This window comes from Talpa occidentalis, unplaced genomic scaffold, assembly GCF_014898055.3.
Source record: "Talpa occidentalis isolate TD23 unplaced genomic scaffold, MPIMG_talOcc4v2.1, whole genome shotgun sequence".
In the NCBI taxonomy this organism is placed as follows: Eukaryota; Metazoa; Chordata; class Mammalia; order Eulipotyphla; family Talpidae; genus Talpa; species Talpa occidentalis.
Window position 1 is genome coordinate 66594605 of NW_026555331.1, and position 20525 is coordinate 66615129.

General features: G+C 37.3%; 1 protein-coding gene across 3 annotated transcripts in view; it reads left to right on the top strand.

The window, feature by feature from the left end:
• The first annotated feature begins 249 nt into the window (after positions 1–249).
• ATP6V1H (ATPase H+ transporting V1 subunit H) overlaps positions 250–20525 on the top strand; it is a 112291-nt gene continuing 92015 nt past the window's right edge. For 2 of the 3 annotated variants that reach the window (XM_054692267.1, XM_037506640.2), the window contains exons 1-5: positions 250–482; positions 1756–1903; positions 10693–10795; positions 11761–11850; positions 18890–19003. In XM_054692267.1, the coding sequence (XP_054548242.1) occupies positions 1791–1903; positions 10693–10795; positions 11761–11850; positions 18890–19003 (420 nt within the window). In that variant the 5' untranslated portion in view covers positions 250–482; positions 1756–1790. The remainder of the gene's footprint in view (positions 483–1755; positions 1904–10692; positions 10796–11760; positions 11851–18889; positions 19004–20525) is intronic. The other variant, XM_054692266.1, reaches the window with a different exon arrangement.

Genomic DNA, 20525 nt, shown 5'->3' on the forward strand with positions numbered 1-20525 from the left:
GGGGGTCCTCGGGGCCCCAGGTCTGGGCACAGGGTTTCGGGTGGGGGGGGCCCTCAGGTGCTCGCCCCACATTGGCCCGCCCTGCCGAAGCACCAACCCAGCGCTGTCTCCGACTCCCTTTCTCCGGGTCTGGTCGCCTTTCTTCCGCATCCCAGCTTCCGGCTCGGCGAAAGCGCTTCCTAAGAGCACCGCCCTCCTGCGGGCATTTTTGAACCTTCCCGGCTTCCGGCTCCAGGCTCGTCACGTGCCTCTGATCACGTGATCGGCGCTCCTGTCATTCTACTGCGGCCGCTCCGGCTTCCTTCTGCCTGTGCGGTCCTGAGCGTCGGCTTGGTGCGGGTCTTCTTCATACTCCAAGTCTCCATCAAGTCTCCCGCAGCCGTTGAGACTTCCGGGCCGGGCAGGAGACACCGACTTGGCTCCGACTTGTCCTCCCAAGCCGGCCGTGGCCCGGACCGCCGCATCCTCCCTGCCGCCTTTGGGTGCGTTGTAGGGTCCCCAGGGTTAGCTAAGTTAGGCCGCTTTTGGGTCATTTGCCTCGGGTACCAGTCCAAATGAAGCGACCCCTTCTGATTCTCCACCGTCCGTGGTGCGTGCTTGTTTTCCCCTGCTCTGGCCCCTCCTACCCTTCGCCCCCAGGTTCCTAGATTTCTTCCGGGCCTGAACTAATAGATTTTCAGAACTACGGAGCCTTCCCCTCAGGGGCGAGGGATATGAGGGTAATAAGGGTGGCTAGGGAATGAGGACGAGCAAAAACTACACTTTTTCTTACTGGGATTGGGTGACGACCCGGATCTGCTGGAGGTTCGAGTTGTTCAGGGACCTCGATGACCGTCCTGAAACACCTTCCAGGAGATCCCTTGGGCGGAACTTGCTTGGTACCAGCCTGGCCCGGATAGAGCCTGTTTCTACCAGCACCCTGCCATTTCAAATGCTTTTGCTTGTTTAGGCAACAAATCTCAGATATAGAGATTTCAGTTTCAAACTAACTAAGGTCATTGGGACCCCGCAATCGAATTTAGCATATGGTTTGAGCTTCTTAGTGGCTATGGCTGTTAGCGTATATTTTGTGAACCTATATTCTGTGTGATAAAAGGCTTAAGCTTTTATCTGTAAGTTTAGGAATGATAATGGAAAGGTCATCACTGTAGATTGTCATCAGATCAGGCTACCGTTGTTAAATTGTAGCTGGTATTTGTCCCAAAAGTTTCTCCCAAGATTGATTTTGAAAATACTATGAACTTTGGTTGAAAAATAAGGGCTCTATTGTTTAAGAAATTAGTTTCACTTTGGGAAATTTTAATTTGAATAAATAATTTTAGAAAGCGCTTGTAGATTTTTCATATGCATTTAAAAATGATGCTTAGTAAACGTAAGTAAAATAATTGACCCTGTCTTTAATCCACAGTCTCTTGTTTTTTCCTCTAGCAGAAAAGGATAGTTGATCTTAATTGTGTACATTTAATATATTTTTCTAGCTTGTATTCTTAATTTACGTAAGCACGATTTTTGATGTTAATAATTTAAATAATTAAAAATTTTTTACCACAGTATTAGTTTCAGTAACTATAAAAAACTGTTCCTGGAAAAGCAAGAACCTTTAGAGAACACTTCTATGGACAAGATTAGAAGTATTTTGATATGCTTATTATTTAGACTATTTAATATTTCGGTAGGATGCTGGGGAGAGTGAAGTGATGAGGATTATATTAATAACGCTTGGTAATCTGGTTTTACCTTGCATCTAAATTGAAGATCTCTTGAAAAAGGTTCACAATCAAAAAATTTAGATGACCAAAATGGATATTCGAGGTGCCGTGGATGCTGCTGTTCCAACCAACATTATTGCTGCCAAGGCTGCAGAAGTTCGTGCAAACAAAGTGAACTGGCAGTCTTACCTTCAGTAAGTACTGATTTGCTGTGAGTCATGGATAATCATGTGCTTTTTCATCAGCCTTTTTCATGGTCATGCTTCTGTGAGAGAAATACTGGAAAATACTTATGAATGTGGAAGAAAACACTTCCTTCTTAGAAGAATTAGCTGTCATAGAGAGACGTTAATGTATACTAGAGAGTAGTGTGGTGGAACGGTCTAGAGCTCTGGGGAGGCAGAGCTGCTTAAAGGACTTTTGGCCTTCTCTGTCTGGAAAGCTGTACCGTTTGAATGAGTGAAAAACATAAGAGGAGGGAGGAAGAAGATAAAGAGCCTTCCAGGTTGGCCCAGTATTCCTAAATATAACAGTGGGTACAGATGGTGTTGCAGAATGTCTCAGGCAACTAGTTAAAGATCTGGGTTTGAAATCTGATTCTTTTGTCTTCCCATTTGGTGATCTTAGGAAAACCCCTTAACCTCTCTGAGAGTCAATGAAGTAAATATGAAATGTGGGTAGATATCTTATAGGGTTGTTGCTGAAATAATGTGTTTAAAGTATTAGTATTGTTGAAATCAGGCATTAGTTTGTTGAATGCATTCAAAAAATTTAACTCTTCCTTTTTGTGGGTATTAAGATTTAGCATGCTGGTGTCCTGTATTTATCTGTAAAGTAAGTTTCTTGACCATATTTTGTTATATTGACTTTATTTCCTATTTTTATTTTGGTGAGTTATTAAGAAATTGAATTCATATTTTCATATACATTTTGAACAAAATTGAGAAATTTTAGTTTTATATTTTTGCAGTTTTGTTATAAGAGGGATATGCACTGTACAAAAATGAGCCTTTTGTTTTCGTTAACTTCTTTGCTTGTCAAACATTTCTTAATCACCTGCCAAGTTTGAGACATTTTCCAGGCTTTAGGGCTACAAAATAATAAACTCACAATCTAGTAGGAAAGTCAGATATATTTTTTTAAATTTAGTATGTTAATTGTGATACTAGAAAGATGCAAGGGAATGACGGGTGCATAGAAAAAGGACAGCTGATTCTGTCTCCGGAAGTTTTCCGTGTTCCCTGAGCTGAGTTTTAAAGTTCTTAGCCATTTCGCAAAAAGAAGCAACCTTTGCAAGAAGAAAAGCCAACATAAGGAAAAGCACAGAATTAAAAACGGCACGCTCGGTCGGAAATAATACATGTTTTGGAGCAGGCAGTGGGGAGAGTGGAGGCTGGAAAGGTGGCCAGAAACCAATAGTGAAGGCACCGTGTGCCGTCAGGAGATGTTTGGACTTGGTCAGTGGTTCTCAAGATGATTCTTAAGATATTAAACCCATCTTTGATGTGAAGCCTAATGAAGCTCAGCATGTAAAACAAATGAAAATGGTAGTTCAATGGAGGTAGGAGATTTCTGTCTTAGCACCTTCTTTTGAGGCTGTTCACCACCCTAATTAGGGTTTCAAGGAACACAGTTTTGTTTTTTAAACCACTTTATTGAGGTATAATTGACACGAACAAAGCTGTACATATTTCATGTACAAATTAAGTGTGCTGAGAAGTATACACTCATGAAATCGTCACCACAATTTATGCCATAAATATACCTCCAAAAGTTTTTCCCACTCTCCTATTTCATTTTGCTTTACCTTATTTTGTGATAAGGACACTTAATGTTAGCACATTTTTTGATTATACAATATGGTATTGTTAACTACAGGCATTTTGACATACAGTACCTCTCCAGCACTTATTCATTTTGTATAGTTGAAACTTTGGGGCCTTTGACTAATATTTACCTTCAGTCCCTGGTAACTCCATGATACTCTTTGCTTCTATGAGTTTGACTGTTTCAGATTTCTCATGTAAGTGGAATCAAATAGTGTTTCTTCTTGTGTGCATGCCTTATTTCTTTTAGCACAATGTCCTGCAAGTTCATCCATGTTTTTTTGCAAATAGCAGGATTTCCTTCTTTGTTAAGCATGAATAATATTTCATGGTACATAAATAACACATTTTCTTTATTCATCCATCCATTGACAAACTGTTTCCATATCTTGACTCTTGTAAATATTGCTGCTGTGAACGTGGAAATGTGAATATCTCTTTTAGATTCTGATTTCGAATCATATACCCAGAAGCAGTATTTCTTGATCATATGGTCATTCTATATATATATTTTTTCAGTTTTGCTTGATTGGTACCTGTGGTTTTTTTTTTTTAATTGATGTAATATTATGTTCCTCCCCATCAGGTATATTTTTATTTTTGGAGGAACCTCCATGCTGTATTCTGTAGTGACTGTACCAGTTTATATTTCCACCAACAGTGCACAAGGGTTCCTTTTCTCCACATCCTCACCAACACTTTTGTTTTTTTTAATAGCCATTGTAACAGGTATGAGGTGATACCTTCTTATGGTTTTGACTTGTATTTCCCTAATGATTTGTGTTGTTGATCACCATTTCATATACCTGTTTGCCATTTGTGTGTCTTTGGAGATTGTCTGTTCAGGTCTTTTACTCAATTTTAATTGAGTTATTGGTTTGTTGTTGTTTTTTTTTTTGCTATTGAGTTCTTTATTTATTTTGGATATTAACCCTTACTCAGATAGAATTTGCAGATATTTTCTCCCACTCCACAGGTCATTATATTGATTTTATTTCCTTTGGGAAGCAGAAGCATTTTAGTTTAATGTAATCCCAGTTGTCTATTTTTGCTGCTGTTGCCTGTACTTTTGGTGTCACTCTAGAAATGAATTTAAGTCTAATCCATTTTGTGATGATTTCTGTGAGTTGTGTAAGATAGGGTCCAATTTTATTCATCCCCATGTGACTGTCCAGCTTCCCAACATCATTTATTGAAGTAACAATTGTATATTCTTGACACCCTTGTCTGAGATCAGTTGACCATATATACATGGGGGTTTACTTCTGAGACCAAGAAGCACAGTTTTAAAAGCACTGTTGAAGGTGTAGGCAATCACCAGTATTTGTAATTGGGTGTTAGATGATTGACATTTGGTTGGATCACTCTGTCAGCCTGAGTTTGTGGATAACAAGCCTAGGGCTCGAAGAAGAGGGACTTTCTGCTGTTTTCCCTGTTTATTGCTATCTGTATAATTGTTTAAATCCCCTGTGAAATTAGGATTTGAAGCTGTTTCCTAATTTTAATCCAGAATGAGTTTAGAACAGGGAACAAGGAGTGTGGTATTTATAAAGTCTGAATCTGTTTATAACCTAAATAGAATAGTGTTGTTATTAATCATAAAGCACTGGCTGACTGGCAGAGGTTCTCTAGCATTGGCATTTGGAACATTTGTAGTTACATGGAGCCTTTCATTGCTTTGTCTTCTGTTCATCCTGTCCTATGCCTCTGTACTACATAAGTTTTATTCTCCCTTTTTCTTTTTATATCCTTTATTCTATTGTCCATCATATGAATTTTTTCTTATAAATCCCCTCTTTGTATGTTTATGCAGAAATATTCACCAAATGTTAAGTGTGTACCTGCAGTTCATGTGCTTATTATGGGGACATTAGTGGGTGTGCACTGTACGTCCCCTAAAAGAGCTTATAGGTTGTTGGGGACTGGATATGATAGATGAATTATTAGTGAATCTTCTGTCACATCATATGCTAATAAAACAAAACCTATGGAAGAGTTCCCCAGTGTCATAAAGGCAATATGCTTTATCCTTCACAAATTAAAATGTTATCATGAAAATGCAGTATTTAAAATATCTATTTATATATGATTATGTTTTTCTAAATAACTAGACAGAACATAAAGGAATTTAAATGGTAGAATTTCAGTCAGAATGGAATCCCTGAAACTATGTCTTGAGGATATAAGAATCTAAAATGACATTCTTCCTCTTGAATTTATAGTTTAATTTTTAAATGAACCTTTAAGTAAAAATTTAAATAATATCATGAGTGTTAAAATGAAGACAGATTGCAAGGTTTTCTCAAATAATTACTTGGCTCCTCTGGAATTTCACAGAAAACATAACAATACTCAGGAGCTGTCTAAGCTCAGAAGTTGGGACTGTTGTGCAGGAAGCTCTCTCTCACCCTGTGGAGGGTTGGGGAATAAGACTTGGAAGAATGTGCAGGTAGTCTGGGTGACTCCTTTGAGCTGTGAGAGGCCAGTTTATGGCACTTTCCTTCACCAGTTTTATAGGGTGAAAAGCTGGGAGCTGGGAGTCATGTCCACTCTTCTCTTTCCCTTACAATCCATATCTATTAGGAAATTCATTTAGCCCCGTTCAACACCTGTTCCTTGCAGATCACTTCCCTCGAGTTCTACTGCTCCTGCTCTAGTGCAGGCTGTGGTCATCTCTCATATACCCTCTTCTTATAGCCTCAGACTAATGTCTCTGCTCGCAGTGTTGTGGGAGCAATTCCTTACATAGTTGTAAAAGTTATTTCAAAAAGTAGAAATGAGATCATGTCACTCTGCTCACAAACCTTTGGCTATTCTGCCCTTTTTGCTCTTTCTAACATAGCAGGTATTGCCCACCTGGGTCCTTCCACTTGCACTGTGTCTCTCTGGAACTTCCTCAGATCACTTGACTCATTAGCTCACTACATTGAGGTGTCTAAGCAGGCGACCTTAGAGAGGCCGTTCTATAATCCAATTAAAATTGGTCCTTTTCTCTGGTGTCACTTTCTTGCTCTTTATGCAGCTTCAGTTATTTTCATAGCATATACAGCCCTGGCATTATGATGGTATGTGTATATGTATTTTTCTAATTTTTTAAATTTTATTTATTTTTTTAAAGATTTATTTATTTATTTTACAAGAACCGGGGTACAGGCCAGATGTGCAGGAGGGTGAGAGGATTCACCAGAGACAGAGCATGGAACAGAATAGGCAAACTGACGAAATACACTGCTGAGGGGAGCAGTGGGTGAGACAGGAGAGATCTGTCACACCATGTGGGATTCTCCCCGGCTGGCCAGCATTGAACCTGCGCTGCAGAGGCTGCGGACAGCTTCGCAGAGTGGCGCTCAACTGCCTGCGCCACCAGGGGAGGACCCATATATATTTTTTTTTTAAGTATTTTTTTTGTTTGTGTATTTTTTATTTTCCCAATGAATTGCAAGCCCAAAGAGGGATATCTAATTTGTTGCTGTGTTGCCTGTTCTTAGAAGTATCTTCCTGGCACTTAGTAGACTGCCAATTAATATTAGTTGATTAGTCTATGGCCGTACCATTCTGAACATGCCCCCTGAATCTGTCTGATCTTGGCTGATATTGACTAAGTCACCATTAAGTAGCATACTTTTTGGGAAGTGGTAGACAAGTGTTTGCAAAAGGATTCTTTGTAACTTGTGGTTTCACATTATCTCTTCTCCTCCAATCCCTTTTTATTGACTTGCCAATGGTTTACATTTGGGGACTACAACTTCACATACCCATATGTGCATATACTTGCATATACTTCACTTACCCTCCAGCATTATTTTCTTAAGTGTGACATAAGTTTTCTGCCCTTTATTTTTTAATTTTATTTTTTTAAAAAAATTTATTTATACAAGCGCTGGGTACAGTCAGAAGCGTGGGAGTGTAAAAGAATTTACCAGTCAGGACCAGAACAGGAAGACTGATGAAACACACTGCTGAGGGGAGCAGTGGGCGCAGCAGGAGAGGTCTGCGCTCCATGTGGGACCCTTGCCCGGTGGCCAGGGATCGACTTAGGCTGCAGAGGCTGCGGACAGCTTTGCAGCCCAGCATTCAACCGTTGCGCCACCGGGGAGGCCCAAATTTTCTGCCCTTTAAAGATGAGTGGATAGGTATTCAAATAGGGCAAGTAACATACATGCTCATCAAGGCTTTATTTAGTCAATTCACTAAAAATGTTTTTATTGAACAGCCTAGGTGCTAGGTAGAACTATCATTCAAAGTCTGATTGGTATGGAGTAATAGGACCAGCTGTGTGCTGGAGAAAGTAAGTGGAAAGAATGTGGAGGAGAATTAGATTGGAAGTGTGAAATCCTTTGGACTGTTACCTCAGGGCTGAGTTACTATAGAGGCAGGGAAGTCAAGGGGAGGGTAAAATTAGGCGCTGGAATTGATAGTGGTGATTAGGATAAGACCAGAGTCCCAAACCTGTTAGATTTTGGAACTAGCAAAGGAAGACTCAGAAACAAAAGAATTTAAACAATAATGGCAAAGGCTACTGGCAACAAACACAAGGAAGTCAGATTTTAGAAGGAATGGTTTGTCAAATAAACACAATTATTTAAATGGAAATGAAAGCTGCAAAATTTTAAAGTTAGCAAGTGCAGCCTTAATTGTACACCTTCTTTATGGTAGGAAAACTACAACTTTTCCATATGATTATCTTATTTACAAAGGTCATGACACATCAGCACAGCAGAATTTGGGGGTAAAATTGTTTTAGCTGGAAGGTTGAGGTTTCAGAAAAGATTTCACTTATTTTACTTATTTTCACAGACCCAGATAGAATGACATTTCTATCTTGTTCTGTCCAGAGAGCAGAGTGCAGTTTTTCCTACTTGGTATGTGAAGAGCTCAGCCACAATCGAAACAGGACTCTGTGTTCTTTTTTGCTTCTCTCATCCCATGGACCAGGCTAAGGACGGAGCATATGTGGGGATGTATATCAGTTAGTGATTGTAGTTCTGCCCCGGTAGGATCTGCAGTGCCTCTAATCTGTGGAGGGAGAGGTCCAGTACCTACACATGAGTAACGTCTATAGGTGGTCAACCCAGAGTTCATACTGTGAGTTATTAGCTTGGAGGTTAAAGGGGAGCACTCTGGGAACCTATGGAGTGCTAGTGAAGAGACCCTCCACAGAACCTGAGGCACATAGTAGGAGTCTAGAAGACCATGAAGAGGACTGGCCTGAGGAGGAGAGAAGAATCCAGAAACTAAGAAGTAGTGACCACATTGTTACCTGACTCAGAGAACTCTAGAAAGACAAAGACTGAAAATTATCCTTTGGATTGGCAATGAAGGGATCATTGGAAAAAAATAGATGTGAGTAGTTTAAAAATTATTTAACAAATGGAAGCATATATGAAAACAAATTTACAGTGCTTAAAACTGTAGCACTGATACAGGAAATATAACAGTGGGAAGCAAATTAAAACTATAAAGTAATTTAGAAGCAAATTCAGAAGCAAATTAAAACTATAAAGTAATTTAGTGTGTAGTAATTATATACAACCTAGAAGGGATAAAGTGAAACACAGGGATTCTGAATATGTAAAAGTCAAGATCTTTGGGAGAAGGTGGAGTTGGGATAAACGTGGCAGGAAGTATGAGAATTTAGCACCCTTGTCTTAGGGAGGGCACAGCTCTGAGTTTCTTACCTCCTGTGTGCTCAGGGAAAGCTGTCCTTTAAAGGGCTGTGCTTTCTTCTTTCTGTATCCTGTGTTTCTTTCTCAAACCCTCATCTCTCCTGGGAGCACTTCCTTATAAACAACTGCATATGAAACCTCATCTCAATGCCTGCCATTGGCAACCCAACACAAGGTAGCTCCAAAAGAGGACCATACTTGTGTAGCTATGCATATTGGAAAACTAGTTGAAATTCAGTGACTTCTCCCTTAACATAATGGGGGGCAGGGAGTGGCAGCTTTTTAAATTACTGTGTTAAAAATATTGATGCTCTTTGGATAATTGTGTATTATAAGAAGTTTAAAAAAAATTAAACTTGAATATACTCCATGTTGTATACACCAAGTGCTTCCTCTCGTATTTTTTCACAACCATATAATTGCAGATAGTATTGCAATTGCCATTTGACTAGTGTAGAAAAATAGTGGTTAAACCTGTCAAATAAAATTAATAAAAATAAAAATAAAAATATAATTTACCTGTCAAAGTTTCAAATTGGAGTTGGAAATCTTTCTCTGATTGACTGAAATTCTGTGCTTCTCCTACTAGTCTCATGATCCAAAAGAGTTGACATATATCCTGAGCGAACCAGCAAGGCTGTTTTGATATTTCTTTTAGTAAGAAAGGGTGGGACCAAGTTTGCTGTAGTGTGTTTGAGGCCTTAATGGACATAAATGGTTTGGATTGGAAAACAATGTGAAAGGTTCAGTGGTGATGATGCTGAATTTGTGAAAGGGGCATGATATAAAAGACAGTTGGAGTTGGATATGGTTTGGGAGAGAAAGAAGACAGAACTCTTGATTTGAATCTCATTGAATGAAATTATTTGGAAAAGAAAAGCAAGATTCCAAGGATTCAGTCATGGGGAGAAGCTGTGCAGAGCAAAGAGCCATTAAAGAAGGGAGCCCTGGAAGAAGTAGGAGGAATTCTGGATAGTGTGGGGGTTCTGCTGGGAGGGTAAGATGGGATCAGGATGGAGAGTGTATTTTCTCTGATGAGAAGGATCACATTATTTTTAAAGAATACGCTGGAGAAAATAACTATAGATGTTCATGTAAAGTGACTTTTGTCTTGATGAATTTAAGGTCAAATAGATTGTCTAGCTTGGAGAGGGGAGCTAAAGCTGAGATTTTGGATAATGACATTTTATTGAGTATCTATTGTGGCCAGGCTTTGTGCTTATTATCTTAATATTTAATTAACATCCTCAATATATCCCCTTAAAGGCACATTGGTTGTTGTTCCCATTTTACAGGAAAGTTGACTCATTTCCAGAGGTCATACTATCAGTAAGTAAGCTAAGCTTTAAACTCAGATCTTTCAGATGACATTGCATCGTCCCGTAGGTTTGCTACAGAGAAGAGGGGAGAAAGACTGGGAATTCCTGTATCATTTGCTTACTGCGGTCCTTCAGCTTTTATGAACAAAAACAACTTATTCTTACTTCCTAGGGGCCAGATGATTTCTGCTGAAGATTGTGAGTTCATTCAGAGATTTGAAATGAAAAGAACTTCTGAAGAGAAGCAAGAAATGCTTCAAAATGAAGGCAGTCAGGTGACTGATACAAACACTGTGTCATGAATGCTCTTCTACCTCATTAAAAATTCTAGAAAACTTTTTAAAATCACCATGTAATATTTCATTGTTGGCATGTGTCATATTTAACTGAAAATCATTTTTTACTGGGAGACATATGAGTGAATTTCAGTTTTTTTGGTTAATATTGGAAAAAATGTTATATTTTAAATGTTTATTCTTTCATCCTTTTTTATTTCTGAAAATCTTAGAATTGATTCCTAGAAGGGAAATTTCAAAGTATGTGATGTTTTCAGAGTTGCTTAACTTTTTTTTCCCCTTAGGAAATTCTTTCCACTTTGTTTTCTTACTAGAATAAAATGCAATTCTACTGCCCTTCAGATTTTCAGCCAGGCTCTGCTTGGCTGAAGAAAGCCATATTCAACTCAGTTTGATTTTCACAACAGTCCTGGAAATTGGGGAGGAAACATAATATTGACTGCAGTTTTTATTGTATTCCAGAGAGACTACATAGTTACATAGTTGAGAAGTTTTAGAATGAAGACAATTTCAGTCCCCAATACTCTGTTACTCTAGTGTTTTGCTTTCTTGTAAATGCAAAAAGCAAAACTAAACCCCAAAACTAGAGATAAATTTCAGTTGTCTGTATAATTTAATCTTTATGCTCTTGTGGGTAATCAGGAGTTGATATGATTAGGTGTGTTTAAAAATGGTAAGCATTTTGAAATTTATCACTAGAAACTACAAAAAATCTGAGACATACTTAACAAAATTGGTAAAAGGTGTACATTTTCCATAATAGAAATCTGTTAGGTGCTCAGGTACATTAAGTAACATATACATGCCTGTCTAGGTTTTAATTAGTCAACTCATTAAAAATTATTTTTTATGATTTATATAAGTAAAATAATATTTTACTGAAATCCCATATTAAAATGTTTGCAGTTGAAAACAGTAATTACCGTTAATTTTATTTTTTCTAGTGTGCTAAAACATTTATAAACCTGATGACTCATATCTCCAAAGAACAGACCGTTCAGTACATACTAACTATGGTTGATGATATGTTGCAGGTAGGTATTCTTAATACATGTGGTGACTTCATCTTTTCGTGTACTGTGCTGTAACAATGTTTTTGTAAGATTTTATTTACAGCATTGGTTCTTTTCTAGAGTGTAAATAAAATATTTTTTCTTCATTATGTAGTTGTAATTTACTGACAGTGATAAAGATGGGTATGGCCCCACACAGGCTATTTTTATTATTTTTCAGATTGTCACGTAATCACTATACATATTTTACCTCAGTAACTCACACCAGCAATGTTTGGTGAATCACTCCAGGCTTTCTGGATGCTCTTGTTACTTACAGATGATATGTAGTGCATTCTCTGTATAATCAACAGATTTCAATGCTCCTGTGTTCCAAATAAGTGCCAGGCACTGGAGGTTCAGTGAGGAATTTAAGGCAGGGTGCTTCCTCTCAAAAGCATATGAGACTTTTCCAGTTGCATTAAATTGCTATTTATTGCTTTACTGTTCCTGAACATGAGGGGCCTTATTTATCCACAGTCTTTTATTTTATATCAGAACATAATCTAGGTTTGGATTGGTGGTATATAGAGCAATTCTTTTTGAGACAAGTCATCTGGCTGCTAAAATCAATGCCTGTCTATGTCTCAGTCTTGAAGAAAAGTATCAGTCTGACTTCTTACAGGGAATTGTTTTGTTAGTGTACTAGGAAAAACATTTATTGTTGGCCTGCTGTATGCCAAGTACTATGCTATATTTAGGCTGCAAAGGTCAGCAAAAATGGTGTTATCTATCTAGAGGCCATATATTACAGGAATATGATGATTTATAATGTGAGTCAGTATCAGTATTCAGCCTGGACTGATGCAGACCTGTCTGAAAGTGTCCTTCATCTCTGAAAAATTTTTCTTTTAAAGAGTTAAGAAAAATGGAGATGGCAAACATTGGTTATCCTGGTTATTATATAAGACTGCACCGAGAATAAGGAAGCTGTAAGGTTCTATGCATACCTTGGTTTCTTACACACACACACACACACACACACACACACACACACGTGCACATAAATATACTGAAATTTTATACACACTTATACTATACTATGCTATATACTATAAAGTAAAAACCATGAGTTTATGCTATATCCCATTTCATTTCAGCTAACACCACAGAGTTTATTGTAGTCTCCCCTTTCTGTAATGTAACTCTTTTCTGTGAAATGTTGAGCTCCTCTTACACTTTGTGTATTTACTTGTTTGTTTTACCTGTAATACCAAAAATGGGGTTTCAGAGTTGCTGGCCCATACAATTGTGAAAAACAAGTTCTTTATAGAGTCAATATTTGTATTTTATCTTTAAATGGAGTATTTTATCTTTAAATGGAGGGTATGTTGTCAGAGCACTGTATTCAAGTTTATTTAAGAGTTGTTATATTTCTTGAAATGCAGTTACATTATTTTGTTTTTGCGTTCTTTATATTTTGCTTATGTATGTTGATCTTATTATTTTTGATTATGTAAAACATTAATGTTTCCAGAAGTCAAAACTGTACAAAAAAGGTACACTCAGAAATGTCACCAATCCTCATTCCATTCTTATGTACCTCTTGTGGATAACCAATATTGTAGATTTCAGGTTTATTCTTCTTCTCCTTTTTGCAAAAATAGATCGGTAAATGTGTGTTTTCTTATTTCATCCTCTTTCATATAAAAATACATATTATAATCTCTTGTATTTCACTAGTTTTACTTACTAAAATGTACCAGAACATACAGCAAGAGAGGGGGAAGGAGAGGAGTGAAAACAGGGGAAAAAAGAGCACAAGGGAATATGATGATAGATGATGGGTCCTATGGTTGTGGGAGTATTATGGGGACTACACCTGAGGGGAGAAACCAATTACTGTACAAAAATAAAAACAATGTAAGAAAAGAAAAATAAGTAAATAAATAAAAGTAAAAAAATAAAATATGCCAGAAATCATTCCATGTTAGTTTATAGAAATCCCCTCATATATTTTGACAACTACAAAACATGCACATTGCCATTAGTAAATATACCATAGTTTACTTAATCAACTTCTAATGTAATGCTCATTGAGGTTGATTCCCATATATGTATTTGTATTTTTGTGTGTGTGTTTGTATATATATAAATAAATATACACACAAATTTATACAAAAATGTGTATAACTATGTATACACACATACATACAAATGTACTGTTGACCCTTGAACAATGGGTCAACATTGTTCTGACATAGCACTGACCTCTGTGCAAAAATCTCTGTATAATTTTTGACTCCCCCCAAACTTAACTACATTCATCCGTGGTGTCCATAGGGAATTGGTTTCAGGATCCCACCCCACCACCTCATCCCCTCAATACCAAAGTCCAGCAGAACGCTCAAGTCCCTTATAGTCGGTCTTCCATATCTGGATTTTGTATTCTTGGACTTGATCAACTGAATAGTATCTGGCATCAGTTGAATTTGTGAATGCAGAACTTACGGATAGAAAAAATATCTGAGTATAAGTGTTTTGGTACAGTGCAAACTCATGCATACATGCATTTTTTTGTTGTTGTTGTTTAATATAAAGTTCTGTTTTTCAAACTATACAAGTGGGAGGGACCTGTTCACTAATGTATTTTCACCGGTAACTGGGGCATCTCCAGCCTTCATGTTTCTGGTATAAATTACTTGAGCTGTGTGCTTTGAAGCCCGTGAATGATTTCTTTACTGAGGAGCTCCTTAAGGACTGCCTTGGCCAGGGAAACTCCGATCTTCAATAGCTCAGAGACAATAGCAGCTGAGCCTATAAGCCTATAAGCTTATTGCATGTGGTTTTGTTATTGAACTTGATCCAAACTTTGCCTTTGTACCACTTCTTTTTTGACTCGGTCCTCAGATTTATTCACTGGGTCTTTGTCTTGTTAGACTTCCTGGCTTCTTTCTTTCCGTGGATGGCATGGCATAGCTCAGAGAGCAACTGCTAGCACTGCAGTGTAAGATGTAAGATGTAAAACCAAAGATGTAAGATGTAAAACAAAAAGTGGCTCTAATCCTTTATAATTAGAAATAATGTGACCTTGTGTGAATGTAATTTTATATTGTTAGGAGGGTACTTCTTGACAGATTCTGAGAATTGAGATTTCTAGGTAAAAGGAGCTATAAAAATAGAAGGGATTATTCTCAGTGAATTAATTCAGAAGGAAAAAGAAAAGTATCAGATGGTTTCACTTATAGGAGGAATATAGGGAAACCAAATAAGGGATCAGGGAGAAATAATAACAATAAAAAACACAACAATGCAAAACAAAAATAAACAACTATAAATCAGAGATATTTTGTAGGGGAGGAGGAGGTAGAGGGGTCAAAATGAGGGTGGGAAGAGCACAAGGGACTCTGGTGATGGTGCATGGGTGAATTGGTGGTGGAAATTCTATGGGGACTACACCTTAGAAAAGAAAGCAAACATTGTAAAAAAAAAATGAACAATCATGTAATATATATATATAAATATAAATTATTAAATATCGAACAATAAAGGTAAATAAATGAAAAAAACCTGGAGTAATTGACAAACAGTAAAAAAAAAAGAACTACATGTTTAGTTTTGTCAAGATACTGCGAAATACTCCATCTTGCAGTACCAACAACATAGGAGGGTGCCTGTTCCCCTACGACCTTGTCCATGGAAGGTACTTTTACCAATCAAGATGGTATTGTAAGTTGAACATCTTCATAGATACAGTTTTGTTCTTGTCTTTCTGAAGGATCTATTGAAAGATTCTGATTTAAGTAGCTGACATCCTTTGCTACCAATTCAATGCATTTTTGCATCTGATTTTATTAGGTGAATTTTAGTTACATTGAAAAATTTGTACAACTTTGACTATTTGATTCCTTGTATTATGTGAAAAAATTATAGTTACAATTTACCCCTATTTCTAATTCATTTCATTTGTGACACTTTTGAGTAGAATACTCTTTGAAAGAATTGCTTGTTCTTCCTCACATGTTTGGGTTATAACTTATCTTGGTATGTATGTATCACTTTGTTTGGAACTACTTGGGCATCTTGGATCACAACCTCTGGTTGGTCTCCCATATTGAGATGGTTTTCAGCAAATATTTCTTTGAATAAATTTTCTGTGCCTTTCTTTTTGTCTTCTGGGACCCCTATGATACATGTTACTTCTCTTTAGGTTGTCCCTAAGGGCTCTTACTCTCTTAAATTGTTTTTTAATCTATGTTATTCTATTTGTGTGTTCTCTGACATTGTGCTTTGACTTCATTAATTCTCTTCATTCCATTTGTCTGCTTTTGAGGCCCTCTGTGGTATCTTTTAATTTGGTTATAGTGTTCGTTCATTACTTCTAATTGTAACTACCTTATATTTACTTGTTCTTTATTCTGTTGCTCTTTTATTGTATCCTCCACTATTTTTTTGAATTCTGTGGGTAATGTTATAACAGTTACCTTGAACTCCCTTCAGTCATGATATACGGGATTTTATATACTGGATATTTATATACTGGATATTCTGCTGGATTGAGACTCCTCAGGGTTTTTATTTTCACTTTGGTATTTGTGTTATGTTCTTCTGTCTCTTCATTTTCTGTCATTAAGGGTTGTAATAGGGATAGACTTTAAGACCATTGTCTTTGCACCTATTGAAGTAATTAGAAAACTAGTACTGGTGAGGGGTAGTAGGTGAAAAGGACCAGGACAGTAGGGCACCAAAGGATCACCTCTAGTAAGTGTCAGGGATTGACGCTTTCTACTGTGCTGTGGATACTGGAGTTGTGTGGTGGGGATTCACAGGGATCCCCTCTGTTAGGCCAACACTCAGTCTAAGTGTCTCAACTGGGCTCATGTCAGCTTCCACCTCTAGGCTTTTTTTGAGCACTCGATACAATCTGTGCTCAGATTGTAGTTGATACAGGGGTCACAGGCCAGAAGTTGTTCTCTTTTCTAGCATAGATCCTCATCCTTGGTTATTTGCTCCTATTGTTAGCAGGTACTGAAACACTGGTTTATGCAAATTGCATTTATTTTCTTGTTTTTTGTCCTTGGGTGGAGTGGTGTGTGTTTTGAATATGCCAACCTATGAGTAGTAGCCTCTTCCCTGAGGAGACACTGGCCATCTGACTTGTTTCTCCCCACTGATTCAGTCTCCAGTGTTCTATATTGTGAGCCTCAGGCTCAAGCCAGTAATCCTTACTCTGCACTCCTGCTGCTATAGTTCTCCAACAGTGTACCATCTGTCCTGGGTACCAGCTCTGAGAGTCCCTTACCTAGTGCAGTGTGGGGTCTCCAAAGTCCTCAGTGTTGGTTTATGCCCCTCAGTTAACCACGGTGGGGGCCCTTCATAGCAGCTGCCCTTCCCTCTTGTGGGTTGTACTGCCCCAGTATCACAGTAAAATCTGTTCACTTTTTTGTATTCCTTTTGGACCATAGCCCCTAGTGTGTGCCGTGGTCTGTTTTATCCTTCAAGGGCTTTTGGCTTTGTTCTTCTGCAATCTAGTTGTGGATGTAGGAGGAGCAACCCAGGGCCTTTACTCTGCCACCATCTTTGGACTTAGGTCTTAAAGCAGGAATTGAAGAGGAACATGGCTTAAAATAGTTTCTACTCTTTGCATATGCAGGGTACTTTGTTTATTTACGTGTATAATGAGACTTACATATTACAACTTTGTAAATAATCCACCAGTGGAGTGATGATGACCACCCTGAACTTTGATCCTTTGATAAAGTCATTATCATAGTTATTCTAATTGTTTATTCTGAACATTCTAAATAATGTTTTATTACTTGAAGAGATGGTAGTTTGTTCCCTAAATAGGTACTTTTTGGCACAGACCAAAATTAAAACCAGTATATTTAAAAAGAATTAAATGTTGGTCTGAAAATTTGAATTTTTGTTTATGGAGCTCAGAAAATACAGTAGCCCCCTTATCCATGGTTTCATTTTCTGTGGTTTAAGTTACTCGTGATCAATCTCAGTTTGAAAATATTACATGTTCATAAGATATTGGTGGGGGAGGGGGACAGAGAGGCCATGTTCATTACTTTTATTACGCTATATTGTTACAGTTCTTTTGCTACTAGTTATTATTAATAGCTTGCTGTGCATAATTTATAAGTTAAACTTTATTATAGTTATAGATGCATAGGAGAAAACAGTATATATCTACAGTTCAGTACTATGCCTGGTTTCAGGCATCCATGGAGTTTGTGGAACATATCCTTCATATGTATTGCTACTTAGGAACCATATTCACTTAGTGAACCAGAAAATGTACTAAAGTACATTTAGTCAGTGGTACACAAAGGAAATTTAGGTGAGAGGTAGCATTTGCATGACTTGAATTCAGAATGAATTGTTCCCTAAATCCTGTATCCATCTGCTAGTATGATATGTTGTTTTTACTGTCTTTTTTTTCCTTCTGATTTTTGTATTTGTATGGCATAGGCAATGGTAGGTCAGAGGTGCAGTTTGAGAAGAAGTGTAACTTAAGTTGCTACATCTTGCAGAACTGGGACCTGTTATCTTGGCGCACTTGATTTAAACTTAGAACTTTTTTTTTAAGATTTATTTATTTATTTATTTATACAAGCACTGAGTACAGTCAGAAGTGTGGGAGGGTGAGAGAATTCACCAGAGCCAGAGCAGGGAACAGAACAGGCAGACTGACGAAATACACTGTTGAGGGGAGCAGTGGGCGCAGCAGGCGAGGTCTGTCGCGCCATGTGGGACCCTCGCTGGTGGCCAGGGATCGAACCAGAGCTGCAGAGGCTGCGTGTGGGCAGCCTCGCAGCCCAGCGCTCAACCGCTGCACCACCAGTGGAGGCCCAAACTTACAACATTTTTTAATGGTGTTTTTATTTTTAAAATATCTATGCCCATTCCCATTGCTAGCCTCAATCCATAATAACATTTCTTACATACTGGGAAAAGAAAACACACTGATAGGATATAAAATGGAAGGTTGAGAAGCAGTGCACAGTTGTTAACAATCTTTTGTAAAATGCATTCTAATTGGTGATATCATTTTTCTTTTTTCTATTTTTAGGAAAATCACCAGCGAGTTAGTATTTTCTTCGAGTATGCTAAACGTAGCAAGAGCACTGCCTGGTCCTACTTTCTGCCAATGTTGAATCGCCAGGATCTCTTTACTGTTCATATGGTAAATTTTACATTGATCAAATTTCTGATTTAGGAAAGAAACAAAACAGGACCATTTACATCTTGGTAACCTCCCAGTTTCCAGAAGAATAACTGCTGTGATGCTGACTTTTCACAGCAATTTTTCTTTGTAATGTTCGTAAATTGATGTTTAGTAATGTGGGAATATTGGGAAGTCAAAGAAGATATGGTTAGTTTGAAATGAGTTCATTGGCATAAAAACCTTTGGTAAATTCACATGCTTAAACAGCTTTTGATTGTCAGTGATAGGATTAACTGAATTTTACTGCAGAAAATTAAATTTTGCTTTGAAATTGCTGTGTTTAATTTTTTATTTTAATTAAGTAATACTTAATTGCTTTTTAATATTAAACACTCCTGTTTTAAACTTAGCCTGGGGGGCTGTTTTTTGGAAGCTTTAGCACTGAAAATCTTCATGGAGTATGGAGAAATTATGAGAGGAGGGTTGAGAAACTGAAGTTTTATACAAGCCTTTTCTTTTCCAAGTGTGGAGTGGGCTATAGTGGGGGAGTTCCTGAGGCTGCTCATTTCAGTGGATGCTTTAAGTTTTTCAAATCAGGAACCACTGCCCATGAAACATTTTAAAGACCAATTATATATTTTTAAAGATCAATTATATATTTTCTTTCTTTAAATTGTTGAGAAAGTTGTGAATATATCTAGTTTAAATATCTTCCTAATTTTGATGGCTTTATAATAAAATTGCCAAATATATTAAAGACCAAATAAACATTTGGGGCAAGGTTGGTCATCATTAATTGTGTGGTCAAATCCACATTTTAATTTTTTTTCATTTCAATTACTTTTAACTAGTCTCAAACTTTGAGGGTCAGGTTGTCATTGGTTCACTATGTACTCATGAAGAACTTATGCTAAGAATGAAATTGTTTCTTTGTCTTCTGTTTTTCTTGTGCTTACGTTGCTGATAATATTTTAAATCCCTGGTTTTCTTACAGTAATTCTTTCTAGATAAACCTTGATAAGTCTATCCATTTCATGAAAGATCAATTTAAACTAGAAAACATATCTATACATTTACTTAGCTAGGCACATGAAAATGTTTTTATGTCATGACTGAATGAAAGAATCAAGGTGCTGTTGTTAACCCTCCATGGTATAGAATTCCAAATATTCTATAAGATTTAAATATTTGACATATTGACCTTGAAAGTGTGCCTCTATTACTTGCCTTAGCTGTATCCAAGTATAAGAACATACTTGGACCATACTTGGGTAGGGAGTTTGGTTAGCATATCCTCAGCCTTCCAGTCTCTATGAGGATGAATTATTATTGAGTAATAGGAGTTTTGAAACACTGACTTGCTTTCAGAAAGAATATTTATTAAATTGGGTTTGTATATGGAATAGTGGTATTTTCTGCTGCTTATTTTTTCTATATATTTGTGTGTGTACATATATATGTAATTACAAATAAAATTATAGGATTAAGATTATATATGAATTGGTAAATATAGACTTATACTGCTTATTTTTTTTTAAAT